General features: G+C 48.4%; 8 protein-coding genes and 1 non-coding gene across 9 annotated transcripts; 5 read left to right on the top strand and 4 right to left on the bottom strand.

The window, feature by feature from the left end:
* Positions 1 to 431: 431 nt before the first annotated feature.
* On the top strand, positions 432 to 2,177 carry PEX5 (Pex5p; the record flags this gene model as incomplete). Its single annotated transcript, XM_076686666.1, has 1 exon — positions 432 to 2,177. One exon carries the CDS (start codon positions 432 to 434, stop codon positions 2,175 to 2,177), a length of 1,746 nt encoding a protein of 581 aa, XP_076539140.1.
* Positions 2,178 to 2,684: 507 nt separating this feature from the next.
* On the top strand, positions 2,685 to 3,710 carry MNN10 (putative alpha-1,6-mannosyltransferase Mnn10p; the record flags this gene model as incomplete). The annotated part of the gene is made up of 1 exon (XM_076686665.1): positions 2,685 to 3,710. The coding sequence occupies one exon, from the start codon at positions 2,685 to 2,687 to the stop codon at positions 3,708 to 3,710; it is 1,026 nt and encodes a 341-aa protein (XP_076539139.1).
* A 113-nt stretch (positions 3,711 to 3,823) lies between these two features.
* Positions 3,824 to 5,509, bottom strand: SRB4 (Srb4p; the record flags this gene model as incomplete). The annotated part of the gene is made up of 1 exon (XM_076686664.1): positions 3,824 to 5,509. The coding sequence occupies one exon, from the start codon at positions 5,507 to 5,509 to the stop codon at positions 3,824 to 3,826; it is 1,686 nt and encodes a 561-aa protein (XP_076539138.1).
* Positions 5,510 to 5,776: 267 nt separating this feature from the next.
* On the bottom strand, positions 5,777 to 5,850 carry tRNA-Val(AAC). Its single transcript has one exon. It is a non-coding gene; the product is annotated as a tRNA-Val (tRNA).
* A 741-nt stretch (positions 5,851 to 6,591) lies between these two features.
* Positions 6,592 to 7,710, bottom strand: TRVA0_041S01112 (uncharacterized protein; the record flags this gene model as incomplete). Its single annotated transcript, XM_076686663.1, has 1 exon — positions 6,592 to 7,710. The coding sequence occupies one exon, from the start codon at positions 7,708 to 7,710 to the stop codon at positions 6,592 to 6,594; it is 1,119 nt and encodes a 372-aa protein (XP_076539137.1).
* Positions 7,711 to 8,361: 651 nt separating this feature from the next.
* DAL3 (ureidoglycolate hydrolase) lies at positions 8,362 to 9,006 on the bottom strand (the record flags this gene model as incomplete). Its single annotated transcript, XM_076686662.1, has 1 exon — positions 8,362 to 9,006. One exon carries the CDS (start codon positions 9,004 to 9,006, stop codon positions 8,362 to 8,364), a length of 645 nt encoding a protein of 214 aa, XP_076539136.1.
* Positions 9,007 to 9,860: 854 nt separating this feature from the next.
* TRVA0_041S01068 (YjbQ family protein) lies at positions 9,861 to 10,286 on the top strand (the record flags this gene model as incomplete). The annotated part of the gene is made up of 1 exon (XM_076686661.1): positions 9,861 to 10,286. The coding sequence occupies one exon, from the start codon at positions 9,861 to 9,863 to the stop codon at positions 10,284 to 10,286; it is 426 nt and encodes a 141-aa protein (XP_076539135.1).
* Positions 10,287 to 10,871: 585 nt separating this feature from the next.
* GCY1 (aldo/keto reductase family protein) lies at positions 10,872 to 11,789 on the top strand (the record flags this gene model as incomplete). The annotated part of the gene is made up of 1 exon (XM_076686660.1): positions 10,872 to 11,789. The coding sequence occupies one exon, from the start codon at positions 10,872 to 10,874 to the stop codon at positions 11,787 to 11,789; it is 918 nt and encodes a 305-aa protein (XP_076539134.1).
* Positions 11,790 to 12,210: 421 nt separating this feature from the next.
* TRVA0_041S01024 (uncharacterized protein) lies at positions 12,211 to 13,890 on the top strand (the record flags this gene model as incomplete). Its single annotated transcript, XM_076686659.1, has 1 exon — positions 12,211 to 13,890. The coding sequence occupies one exon, from the start codon at positions 12,211 to 12,213 to the stop codon at positions 13,888 to 13,890; it is 1,680 nt and encodes a 559-aa protein (XP_076539133.1).
* Between the last annotated feature and the right edge of the window lie 2 nt (positions 13,891 to 13,892).

Genomic DNA, 13,892 nt, shown 5'->3' with positions numbered 1-13,892 from the left:
CACTTAAACTATAACAACCAATTTATACCGCTCTGCACACCATATCAACAAAAAAAGTGACCGGTATTGACTAGAAATAAAAATTAACCGTACAATCTTGGCTCACGGCTTGACTGATTACTACCGAAGCCTCCCATACTAAGACGAAAAGAAACCCATATGAAGGAATCGAGTTCCATTCTGAAATATACGCAGAGGATACAAACTTTTCGTCACGGCCGTGGACCGCGGTACTTTTCGACGCAGCAGCCAGGGCAGGAGGAGGGGGGGAGGCGGAAGACACCCGACCCCACACTGGACAACTCCGAAGGTCCTGCCGAAGAAGAAGCATTCATTTGTCATCCCACTCTTCCCCTAGCCGAAAGGGTAGAAATTATATATATTCAAGTCGTTTGGACAGGCCTTTTTGTGGACAAGTTATTAGCAGAAGAATGTCGTTTATGAATAGTGGATCTGAGTGCTCGACAAGCCGCAACCCGCTGGCCCAGCTCAGTAAGCACACTACCGAGGACCGGTCGCTCCAGCATGAGAGAATGAACTCTCCAGGCGCCCCTGGGGCCATGTCGATGAGATCTGGGCGAGGCATGAGCGCCGAAGACCAGCAGATGATGGATCGGTTCGCTCAGGGCCCCCAGATGAACAACCCCGCGTTCAACTTTGAGGCAATGCACCGTGAAATGAGCAGCATGTACCAGGGCCCTCAGACAGCCCTTCCACGGGCTTCTGGCCAGCAGAGCTGGGTAAACGACTTCCAATCTGCGCCATCCCCCCAAATGATGGACTCTCCGGCAACGGCTGCTCAAGGATCAAAGCAGTGGGCTACCGAGTTCGGCCAGGCGCCAGCGGCTCCGGCGAACCCTGTGTCCATGAGCTCTACTCCTGGGTACGCTTATCCAAGATATAACACTGGCATGTTCATGGGCCCATCCCCGGCTCTTTCGCAGATGAACCTGGGTCAGCAGCAACAGCAGCAGCCAAAGGTCCAGGAGCTGGATAGCAAGAACTGGGAAGAACAGTTCCGACAGATTGAAGAGGACGCCAAGGCCAAGGAGGAGACTACGGAGAAAGAAGCTGAGGTCATTGTTGATGAGAACGGAGAGGAGTACCAAATGGAATACACCGAAGAGAGCTTTGAGAGCGTATGGGAGCGGATCAAGACCCAGGTGCTGGACAACGCTGAGGACTGGACCTCGAAGGACGCCTGGGACAGAGACTTTGACGAGTTCACCCACAACAGACCCGAGTTTGGCGACTACCAGTTTGAGGAGAACAATCCATACATGGAGCAGGAGGACCCTTATGCTATTGGTGTCAGCCTTATGGACACCGGAGCCAAGCTCAGTGTAGCCGCACTGTGCTTTGAGGCTGCTTTGCAGAAGAAACCGGACCACGTTGACGCGTGGGCGCGTCTTGGAGCGTGCCAGGCCCAGAACGAGAAGGAGGACCCCGCCATCCGGGCCCTCGAGCGATGCATCAAGCTTGATCCGGGTAACCTGGGCGCTCTCATGAACCTTTCTGTGTCTTACACCAACGAAGGGTGCGAGAATGCCGCGTATGCGACTCTGGAGAAATGGCTCGCTACCAAATACCCGACTGTAGTCGACCAAGCGCGAACTCAGGAACCCCGGCTTGGCAACGAGGACCGGTTCCAACTGCACAGTCGGGTCACTGAGCTGTTCATTCGAGCGGCCCAGCTGTCGCCGGACGGAGCAAACATGGATGCTGACGTCCAGGTCGGCCTGGGGGTGCTTTTCTACGGCAACGAGGAGTACGAGAAGGCTGTTGACTGCTTCAACGCGGCTATTGCCGTGCGGCCGAACGACCCGCTACTGTGGAACCGCCTTGGCGCGACTCTGGCCAACTCGAACCGATCAGAGGAGGCGATTGATGCATACTACAAGGCCCTTGAGCTTAGACCGTCCTTCGTGCGGGCACGATACAACCTGGGCGTGTCCTGTATCAACATTGGTTGCTATAAAGAAGCGGCCCAGCATCTTCTCTCTGCATTGTCTCTGCATAAGACTGACGGCCCTGAGGACGACGTCCTGGCGAACCAGTCTACCAATCTCTACGAAACCCTGCGACGGGTCTTCCTTGCCATGGACCGACGTGACCTGGTGGAGAAGGTTGGCAATGGCATGAACGTCAACGACTTTAGATCCGAGTTTGATTTCTAACTGTTATATATTCATTATTAGATTTGGTTTAATTCAGCCTCCGCCCAACGGAGCTCCATGTTATTCGAGGGCCAGCCCTCGAGCTCCCCTAGTTGGGGGCTCTGCCCCCAAACCCCCTATCACATATCAACCAAATCTCCGCGAAGCGGAGCCCCAGGAGGGTTTGGGGGAACTGGTCCCCCCAATTGTACTGCTTGAGTGTGTTATTCGAGGGCCAGCCCTCGAGCTCCCGTAGTTGGGGGCTCTGCCCCCATACCCCCGTCACCAGATCCGCCAGATCTCCGCGCAGCGGAGCCCCAGGGGAGGAGTCCCCCCAAGCAATGCGACTCATTAGTTAATTACAGCGATATGTGTATATGGAGCGCCGCGGCGCGTGCGGCTCGGTTCCGTTGTGTGCGGAGCTCCGACATTCCCAAACGGGAAAATACCCGTTGTATCATCATCCTGCAACGCAAAGGTACCACGACACACGGATAATTTTAGGAATTCGACTCGTGCACGATTGGAATGGTGATGGATGACAAGCATTGGAAGTCGTCGTCGAGCTCGTGGCGGCCGAAGTACCGGACGCCACGAGGTGACTCGCTGGGCTCTGTGAAGGCGGTCATCAGCAACTTCCTGCTGCGGCGCAAGCTGTTACTGCTAGTGTTTTTGTTCGTATCCATGCTGTCGCTCTTCACAGCAGTGCCGTTCCTGCCGCACTTCAACTGGGGGTCGGGGAAATACGTAATTATCCTCGCCGCTAATGAAGGCGGAGGTGTCATGCAGTGGAAGGGCGCCAAGGAGTGGTCGGTCGAGCGATCAAGCATCGCCAATAAGAAGGCCTATGTCGAGCGACACGGGTATCATCTGGCAATTAAGGACGTTTCCGCCAAGAAGCGGTACGCGCACGAGTGGCGGGAGTCGTGGGAGAAGGTCGATATCATTAAGCAGGCTATGAGGCAGTTCCCCAAGGCGGAATGGTTCTGGTGGCTTGATCTTCATACCTATATCATGGAGCCGGAAATCAGCCTTGATAGACACATTTTCAACAATCTGGCAAACGAGACCTATCGGGACGTATCGTACTTCAATCCATTGAACATTGAAGTCGATGTTCCTTACGTTGACTACAACCAGCCCGTGGATCTTATCATCTCACAGGACTGCGGAGGATTCAATCTCGGCAGTTTCTTCATTAGACGTAGCGAGTGGACTGAAAAGCTGCTCGATGTCTGGTGGGATCCCGTGTTCTACGAGCAGAAGCATATGGAATGGGAGCACAAGGAGCAGGACGCTCTCGAGTTCCTCTACATCCATGAACCGTGGATCCGAAGCCGAGTTGGGTTCATCCCGCTGAGGAAGATCAACTCGTTCCCTCCAGGCGCTTGTAGCGATATGGCCGACGACAAGCGCCTGTTTTACAATGAAAAGGACCGGGACTTTGTAGTCAACATGGCTGGATGCGAATGGGGCCGTGACTGCTGGGGTGAAATGGAGTATTATAAAGCGCTGAATAAGAAACTCCATGAAAAGAAGTGGTGGTTGTTCTAAGCCGAATAGAAATAAGTTTTTGATAGTTAATCATTGTAGTTTTTTTTTCTCCCTGGTGGTTCCATGTTTCTTTTCCCGATATGCTATTTGGCTTCCCATGTGGTTATATTTGGTTATTTGGTCTTGAGGATCCAATTGACCCACTCCTCGAGCTCGGATAGCTCGTAGAATCCGGTTTTGGAAATCATTTCGTTAGTATCCTGTTGCGTGGCTGTCACTTCGTAAAGCGGAATGTACGCTTGCAGAGGTGAGCTGGTGACGATCGTTATAGTCAGGTTCTTGGCGGTCACTTCATAAGTAGACACTGGCGAATACAGCAGGTTGCCCAAGTACGATGTGTTCGCCTCGTCTGCACCAGTGAACCGATTCAATTGCAGCTTAGCCCCCGGATAGTTCGACAAAATAAGCTCGAGAAGCCTCGTTGCCCGCTTCAAAACCTTATCGTGCTGAATGTGCGCAATCACCGGGCGAAGAATGAGTGGAGGCGATGGAATCGTTTTGCTCTTGGACACTAGGGGATCAGGTACAGACCGACGCTTGGTCAAGTTCTTGCGGTGAGTATGGCACAGCAGCAGCCGGAAAGTGTTGCAGATCAAGTCTGCTTGTATGGAGTATGTAGTGTCGTCGGGCTTCATGGATACCTCTTCACTCTCGCTCGGCTTGTCTCCTGCTGCTTCATCAACCATATCCTCCTCTTCCTCGTCGGCCTGGGGGTCAACATGCTCAATCTCAATCGTCTGATCCTGCAACCCAATGACAACCTTTCCGTCGACTACGTTGACTCGGTGAGCACTAAGGCGGCGCGCCTCCCGGACTATCTCAAAAAAAAGCTCTTCTTCAAAAATCAGCGTTCGTGCGTTACAGATCTCGTCGTGGACGGATTGTTCGGGCACCAAGATGTCTTTATAAGCCGAGCAGCCGACAAAAGTCTTGTCCTCATAGATAGAAACGCGCACCACGTGCCTCCGCTTCTCCATGTCAAATTTAAACGCGACATTTCCGTCGCTCTTCCTTTTGAGAATGGCTACCCCTTTGTCCCTGTAATCTGATCCGGCGTCACCATAGCCAAACTTCACGCCCAGGCCCCTGACATCGCCTTTGCGAATTTTGAAGAGCGTTTCTCCATTGTTCACAATACCATAGATACACTTCCAATATTTTGATTCTTTATCGACTTCCCCTTTCAGCCTCTCCGATGCCTTTTGAAGCATCTCGGCCGCTGTTCCAAGCGACTGTATCTTCCACCCAGCACCCGTCCGCGAATCTTCCTCCGGAATGGCAATGTTCAACTCGTCAGCAGAAAGCGACCCGACTGCTACGTGTTGCTTCAAATGAGGAGACATTGAAGTCGTACCTGCGGCTGGTCGGAGACATGATAAGAGTAGTGACACAAAGTCGAGCGAAAGTCCAGTTTCGTTCTGGGCAATTCCCACCAAACGAACCAATTCGGCCCTAGCCTTGTCAAAACTCTGTCTTCTGGCCTCATTGGAGTTGCTGTCGTCCCCCTCTATCTCATTTTGCTCCTCTGCTTCGGCTCCGGCAGCTTCTTCCTGTTCTTCTTCTTCGGTGTTTTTCATAATCTCATCTTCGTCACCTTGGACTGGTTCTCCATTATTCTCTTCCGCCTGTTTTTGGTCTGCGATCTCTCGCAGCAGATCATCTTCATTCAAGTCCGCGAAAACGCCTCGCTCAGCTGTAATTCGCTGAATTAGCTCTGCAAGAGGTTTATGCGCTGCTGCCTCCAAATCATTGGAATATTGAGGCTCTATAGTCAGCTGGATCTTTTCTCCTCCCTCCATTTTTGTCGTTTTTTACCCCTTTTATATGGAAATAATTAATTTATGATCTCACCGCGGGGTATTTCTGTGGTGAAATTTACCCAAGCTAGCATCGCAACTCCTCCGGTCTATAGTTCCAGCGATCGGTCGTATACGTTGATCGTGCAATATATTGGGCCAATTATAGCTATTTCACTTAAAATTAAAGCGCGCGCGCGCGCTAGCTTGCAAAAAATATAATATTTTATAATTCAAAAAATTTCGACTACTTTCAAGTAGTGATGGTTTTGATTCGACCCAGGATCGAACTGGGGACGTTCTGCGTGTTAAGCAGATGCCATGACCAACTAGACCATCGAACCGTTGATGGATCGACGCATGTCTCAGCCGCATTCGAAGCGGCGTCCAACGGTTTTTTAGGCGAAATTGCTGCCATAATGTTTATCGTGATGGAATCAAATCAATTAAAAAATCTGTGATGGCTCAATTTATTTCGAAGAGCCAGCTACTTCGCCGATAAGCGATTAATTGCGACTACAAACCACTACTTTGGAAGGTTCCCGGTTTTTAATCCCGGGTTTTTTTCCCCACTGACCACGGCATTGCGTTTACAGCGGTGCTTGGTAGGGATAGTGGTTTCTCCCCGTATTGTCAGCTTACTGAGGAAATCCGCATCATCTTTTGTGGACTGGAGATAGGTATCCCAGGCTACTTAATGTTTATATTGAGCAGGCTGTTGAAGCCAAATGTTTAGACACAGTTTTCCTTAGCGTTAGCTCAGACTATAACCAAGAATTATTATTATTATTATTATTATTATTATCCCTGATGGGAAGTGTTTCCCAGGAGCTACGGGGGGTACCCAATCCCCACGGCGCAAATGCGATGCATTGGGTGGACTTACTTGCTTGGATTTTGATTTTTATTATTGGATTATTACCGGTACTATTATGTATTACGTATGTAACGGGGTTCTCTGGCCTTAGACCACCTATAAAACGCTAATTGATTTTTATTCATTCACAAAAATCTGTGGGATGGCTAGGCCAGAAAGTACAGAAACCTCCCCTTAGAATATATTCACATGTAGGTAGCTTTTATATTTATTGGGGCTTTTTAGACCTTTTCTTTAGCTCTTTTTGAGCTGTCTGCAATTCCTCTATGCGTCTTTTCCTATTTCTCTCATTGATCGTCTCAAATTCCTCAACTTTTGCAATAGAAGGGAAAGAATTACTACCACTAGATGTTGAATGCGAGCAGACTTGTTGCGCAACTAGGCCCATATCTTCCTCAGTGCCATATTTTTCCTTCATCCAGCTAATCCAATCCCAATCAACAAAAATGTCGAACCCGCTCACTCTAAGCTTCAGCTCTGACCATTTAAGCAATCGACTGGCCAGCTTCCCAGGAGCAAAACGACTTTCATGCACCATTGGTTGGTCAAGATCGGGCCCAAATATTGCGCCAATAAAGCGCCAGACAACAACCTGCATACAATCTTTGTCAACAAGAATGACGCTATTCGGAAAATAACCCCTCCTAATTCCAACACCCCTATCGTCGAATTCTTGCTCTGCTGATACAATTCTCTCCATAAGATGCTGCTTTTTCTCTCTGTTAAACGACTCTGGCTCTATCTTGTTGAGACCCTTCCCTTCAATATATTGCCTCAATATCACTCGGACGTCTCGATACCTATGCTCCGGGCGATCCACCACTGGAACCTTCATAGTGTAGGAGCCGTAGTACTTCGGAATTAGAGTGCCTTGTAAATCCTTCAAAAGCGTATAGGCGATGACGGTACAGCTGTAGTCCAAATCAGAAAAGGCAGAGGCATGTACGTCGAAAAGAGCAAGCGGGTCAAATAATTCAGCGACGAATTGCATTCCCTCTTCCAAATGGGATCCACAAGGGTCTGTAATCTCAGCCAGAAAAAGACGTTGCCTACCCTCTTTAACTGGTCTAAACTCTTCACGTAGTTTGATTTTTATCTCTTTATCTCCTTCTTGGCCAGGCAATTGAGGATCAGCAAGCACGTTGTCGAGCGAGGCCATGGGATCAGCACCACTATTTGGTGCAGGTGGCTTTAGGTGGCGCATTTTATAGCGGAACCGGGCTCTGGCCTCCTTTAGGTCGGGAGGAGTGTGACTCTGAAGATTAATTTCGTGTGGCAATTCCAAGGGGAACCACTTTGGCTCATATTCAAGATGATCAAAGCCCATCGTGACCAGCAGCTAGTAACGAACACTATGAGAGGAGAGAGAAGTACGAGAAACTAAAGCAATTTATATAATGGTGCGAGCTAAGCTAAAACATTCAAAGTTTAAATTTGATATGACTACAGTGTACCACCGGTTGCCCCAACTTCAATTTCACCCAAAAAGTTTGTATGTTAGTATTTGGCCGTTACTTCTTACATACCTTATTGATTTTGGAGGCAGAGAACTATCCGGAGATGTCGGACCCAGAAAGTGAACAGGCTGCGGAGGGGCAATCATACTCCACAATTGCGAGTTGTTCGATGCAACCTGGCATGTTGTGTATTATTCATTCTTCTCAGTTGCTATTGCGGTACAGTGAAATTTACATCATTTCTATCAATTCTACAGCTTTTCAATATATTGAATATTTCTGGGCTAGCTCCGATTCCACAAGTGGGTTTACGCCCATTCCGTAAGAGAGCGAAGCTTCTGGACTTGTTAAAGGACTTATAACATCATTCAGATGAAAAGATATTGGCCTTCAAAGAAATCTTGATCCTTCGAGCTGCACTTATAGAGTACCGGTTCCAGGAAATATCAAAAAAAGATTATAGAACCGGTATTCTCAATAAGGATGAATGCAAAAATCTATTTCCCCAATGCTACATAATCCTACAACTTGCTTGGGATGCTATCAGAGTTGTCAAACTGGATAGTGAAGCCAGGCTTGAAGTAGGTCTCCTGGCAGTCCTCCTCAGCCTGGCCATTCTCGTGGATGAAGACACCAAAGTCAACGGTCTCACCAATGGCAACCATTGGAGCGTGCCAAGTACCCGGGCCGTAAGTAACGGCCTGGTCGCCATTAGCGACGAAAGCTTCGAGAGAGTTGATATCTGGAAGACCATCTGGTCGGTTCTTGGCAACAATGACAATATACGCCTTGGCATTCTTGTCTCGACCCATTGGCAAGAAAGTCTGGGTAGAGAATGGGTGTCGTTCCAGCACAGTAGAATGGTATTTGGTATTGTTCTTGATGCCGTCAGCATTATAGGTGAGCAGATGGTTTGGAGGGGAGCACCTGAACATGTTGAAGTTGCCAGAAGATGGCTTTCCGCTTGGGCAGTTGGCGAAGTTGTTGATAACTGGGGTAACCTTGAACAGCTTCTTAGCAGTGCCGTAGTTGGCACTTAGCACTTCCATGGTCTGCATCTGGTGCTTCGAGGAGATCACCCCGCCGTAGGGCGCAAACGCTTCTGGGGTCAGTGGCTTGGCCCTGATAACTGGCACGTTGGTGGTATCCAAAGTAGCGAGAACCATTTTGTATTCTTTTTATTATTCCTATGTCGTCCTATTAGATGGATAAGTCCATTCAGGCAGCCTTTATAGTTTTTCAACTCTCCCCCTCGCAGATGCCCGGAAGAGGGCAGCTCAGAGACATTATCGTTGACTCGGTGCCATAGTGTCCGCAGTTGGCCGGGGTTGTGTTTATGTGGGGGAAAAAGTGAAATTAAGTTAACCAACCGCCGCACGCGGCTCGACCACCTGCGCAATTGCTATACGCGTGAAGCATCTGCTAGAAAGTGACATAAAACGACTACATTTTCCCTACGTTTTTGTATACAAGCGTTGTATGCTATATATCTATCGTAAACGAGAAGCGGAATAGGAGGACCGGGGTCCATGTACAGTGCATCATGGGGGTTCCGAATTTACACCTATACCCCTACAAATAGATTAATAAGTTTATAAAAGGAATAGATAAAACCGACTCAACTAAAAAAACAAGCGATTGAATGAACGATGGTAGTCTTGAAGCTCAGTGGTATCGACAATTGACTTGCTGGATTTGCTATTTTTCATTAGTTATTAAAACTGCACTGTATACCAGTACGTTCGAGAGAGCAATAACACTGCTACTACAAGTTAGTAGATAATTGAACTGGAGTTCTCTCTGTAAATCTCCACCTTGATTTTGCAGCTCTCCACACTATGACAGCATTTCTTCAGCCTAATGGAGCAAATGGTAATTCACCAAGACAGCCCGAGGGGCCACCTATACTGCGCGCGCGAGCAGTATGGACGAATCTCACCCGGGGAAAGAGCAACGATTAGCAAACTAAAAAAGCCTTACGCGCATTGGCCAGCGACTTTTTTCATCAATTGTACAAACCATGTCGTGGAATCAGGTTACTTTCAAGCTCCAGCCGCGGACCAAAGGAGTCTATCTAGTTACTGACGAGATTTACAGCAATGTGCCCCAGCTTAAGAACTACGAGAAGGGCATGCTTAATCTTTTCATCAAGCATACCTCTGCTGGTCTAAGTATCAACGAGAATTACGATCCCGATGTTCGAACCGACATGAGCAATGCTTTGGATCGAATTGTCCCAGAGGATGCTGATTATTTGCACACTGATGAGGGTCCAGATGACTCTACTTCCCACATCAAGTCTTCCCTGGTAGGCTCTTCCCTGAACATTCCCATTTCAAATGGCCGGCTTGCCTTAGGTACTTGGCAAGGTATTTACCTGTGTGAGTTCCGAAACGCGCGACACACTCGATCAATTGTAGCCACTATCAACGGTCAGACGAAGTAAATATCGTTGCAACGGAGACACACTGGAATAGATCACTCCATATAGGCAATTGGTGCATATTCCATGGTAATTTATTGGAACTGTTCCATTAGGTTCTGGGGACCCAGTCGGCCAGATTATGCAACAGCCAGTTGGCATTTGCCTGGCTCATGGCTGACTTCCATTTTCAATACATGCATGAAATGATGGGTTTTTCCGTTTTCACCAGACCTTGTATCCGATTGGACAAAACGTACCGAACATCATGGCTGTAGACCCCTCCACCCCCACCAGGAAGATGTTTTCCACCAGCAGCTAATTCTCATCTCCGTGATTTTCTCCATGTTCGGGATATTTGGCTGCATTGTCGACTCAACATTAGTAACCAGGTGTAGTACGCAATATGCATTGCAGAAGCAGATCTGGAGTAAATAACCTATACAGAAGTTTCTGCAGCCCCTCCTGAGTCTATTTTGGCGAACAACCTCCATAAATAGGGCCGTGCTTTCCTCGAGAATGTAGCAACAATCGAATACTACTAATTACTTGAAGAAAAAAATGGTTCTCCAGAAAGAATATACCCTGAGCTCTGGCCACAAGATGCCAATGCTGGGCTTTGGCACCTGGCAGGCACAGTCTGACGAGGTGCTTAATGCCGTCAAGGTGGCCCTTCAGAATGGCTACCGCCTAGTTGACACCGCATCCGTCTATGGAAATGAGAAGGAGGTTGGACAAGGTATTCGAGAGTCTGGCGTCCCAAGAGAAGAGCTTTTCGTTACCTCTAAGCTGTGGAACAACAGCCATAAACCAGAAGATGTCGAGAAAGCTCTTGATCAGTCCCTCTCTGATCTCGGTCTTGATTACCTTGACCTCTATCTTGTACACTGGCCAGTTGCATTCCCATCGGGGAAGGAGTTCTTCCCTAGAGGACCGGACGGACGCATTCTCCTTGGCGATACTCCTATGAGCGAAACATGGGAGGCGATGGAGAAACTCGTAGAAAAGGGCAAGGTTAGATCAATTGGTGTTTCGAACACTCCCGTGAATTACATGGACGAGCTCCTGAAGACTGCCAAAATTCCTCCGACAGTTAACCAGATTGAGGCTCACCCAGAACTGCAGCAGCGAGACCTGTTGGAACACCACAAGAAGAATAACATTCTTGTCACTGCATACTCCGGTCTGGGCAACGCAGTTTACGGTGTAGAGCGAATTGTCGACCACCCTACCGTGCTCGAAGTTGCCAACCGGTTGAACGCTCAGCCAGCAAACGTGCTTCTTTCATGGGCAATTCAGCGGGGCACTTCGATTATTCCAAAGTCTGTCAACCCTGATAGAATCAAGAGCAATCTGAACGTATTTGAGCTCCCAGAGGCCGAGTTTAAGGCTATAACTGATCTTGAGAAGCACAGGCGACTCAATGGCTCGGCCCACTGGGGTATTGACGTTTTTGAAGAATTGACTCCCAAGGAGGTCGAAAAAATTGTCCAAGATGACGTGGAAAAGTTCAAGCAGCAGTCATAGCACTACATATACATTACCTACTAAATGATACCTATTACGACGCTAACTAGAGAAATTACCAGCACGTAGTAAAATTTCTCGTCGATTTATATTTATTCAGTTAAAAATACGCAAATAATCAGAATCCAACCAAAAAATAAAATAACCGTACGTGGCAGAAAGAGCATACACGTTCAAGGTTCCGCTGTCGTACCACATTGTCGGAGGTGATGCTTCGGACCGTGCGACACTACAACGCCATCTTTAAATCTCAACCACGCACACATGATAGGGTCGTGACAGGATGGAAAGACTGCCAGATGAGGTCATTCTAAAGATATTTCTGTACACTGAAGATGGCCCGAGTGTCATATCACTAAAGCAGTGCTCCAAACGCCTTCACAGGGTTGCATCCGATCAGCTGCTATGGAAATCGTTATGCATGCCCTGGTTCAGGCAGATCGGCTACTCTAAGGAAGAGATCGAATTGTTCAGAGACTACCTGGCGACATATCGGGACCAATACGACCTTAACAACGAACTATGGGGCCTTTTCGAGGAGGATCGGGTCTTTACAGTGGCCGATATGAAACGGGTTGCGTCTTGCGGCCGGAGATCAAAGCCTGTACTGAGAGCCATCACAGCCATTTTCAAAGAGGAGCTTGATTCTGGTGGGGACGTTCGGTTCCTAGGACGAGCTTTTCGGGCGTCGGAAGTTTTAACAGCCGTCCGACACTTTGGTCTCTTCCTGCGATTTGCCAACGTTGTTAACTTTGAAAAGCAGCACCTGGGGCGGCTTTTCATAGCCGAGGAGACTGGCGAAACTGATAATTTACCGATATGGGACAGGCATTTCATCAATGTGTTTAGGGTGCACAAACGGCTGGGCGAGGCTGTTTTTAGGTCCCTGTTTGAAACCGAGGACGGCAATCATCCAGAGTTTGAGAACGTAGAAATATCGCTGGACGACCAATTTTCAACATCGAAGCTCATTGATGGGTTCATCCAGAAAGTATACACTGAGGAGGACTTTAAGAGCTATGCACGTGCGACAGAGCCAATCAGTATAGAGGATCCTGCACTCGAGATTCTGCTGACTCTTGATGGGTTCTATTGGAATGGATCGCGGCCCATTACCAAGAGGCTCGATGTCATTGCATCGTACATCATGGAGAACCACGTGAAAGCCCCAGGAGTTCCGCTTGAAATGCTGATTTCTGACGAGCTGCGGAAACGAGGGATGTTTCCTGTGGACATGCACGACCATTTTCGGTCTTGTTTCATGTCGTCGCCAAATAATGAGATTGGAATCCTTGCTGCATGCGGTATTTACTGCTACATTGCCAAGAAAGTTGGCCTAAACGCTTGGATAACCACTTATCAGCTCAAGCCATATATTCGCGTTGGCGGTCAGGGTAGCTTCGTTATTGTCGACGCTGGAAGAGAGGGCAAGATTCGACTGCCCGAGGAGATGGTAGAAGTAGCACAGCAGATTGCGATTCCTCCGCCGCCACTGAGCCATGCGTTTTTCCCTATTAATATTAACCAGCTCGTGGACATGCTGCTCATGGAAACACAGCCATGGCTTTCCCAAGCTCGACATCTTTCACGGCGCGAAAAGACTGTCGCAGGGATGGGACTTATGCTACTCAAGTCCCTGATCCAGTCGAAAACCAACTCATTCAAGAAAGTTAGCAAGATTCTTCTGTTCGCCCGAGACCAGATATATTGGGAGGCGGTTGCTCTTGAGCAAATGATAAAGAGATATTATGGCATCGTGAACGAACCATCGGACGAGGAGCCTATAGTGATGCGGAAGACAACTCTGCCACACGAGCATCGGTATGAAATTGGCGATCTCGTTCAGGTCGGTCAGCAGTATTGCGTTGTTAAAGGGTATGACAGCTCCTTGTACTATAAGCTGTTAGGGTTCAACTCGGTGAGCTATATCGCCGAAGCTCGAATGACGGACGCGTCCGAGCATCTGCATGTTTTTTTGACTCGATCGGGATTATCACTAGGGGAGGATTTTGAAGGATTTATCAATGGAAAGCTCGTTCCAAATGACAAGCTGAGGATTGAGTATGGATTGGGTTCCAAAGCCAAGCTGAGGACCCAATAGGG

This window comes from Trichomonascus vanleenenianus (assembly GCF_965637985.1).
Source record: "Trichomonascus vanleenenianus strain CLIB 3782 genome assembly, contig: TRVA0_041S, whole genome shotgun sequence".
Lineage (NCBI taxonomy): Eukaryota > Fungi > Ascomycota > Dipodascomycetes > Dipodascales > Trichomonascaceae > Blastobotrys > Blastobotrys vanleenenianus.
The sequence above is the reverse complement of the archived record's forward strand: the minus strand, read 5'-3'. Positions and strand labels throughout refer to the sequence as shown.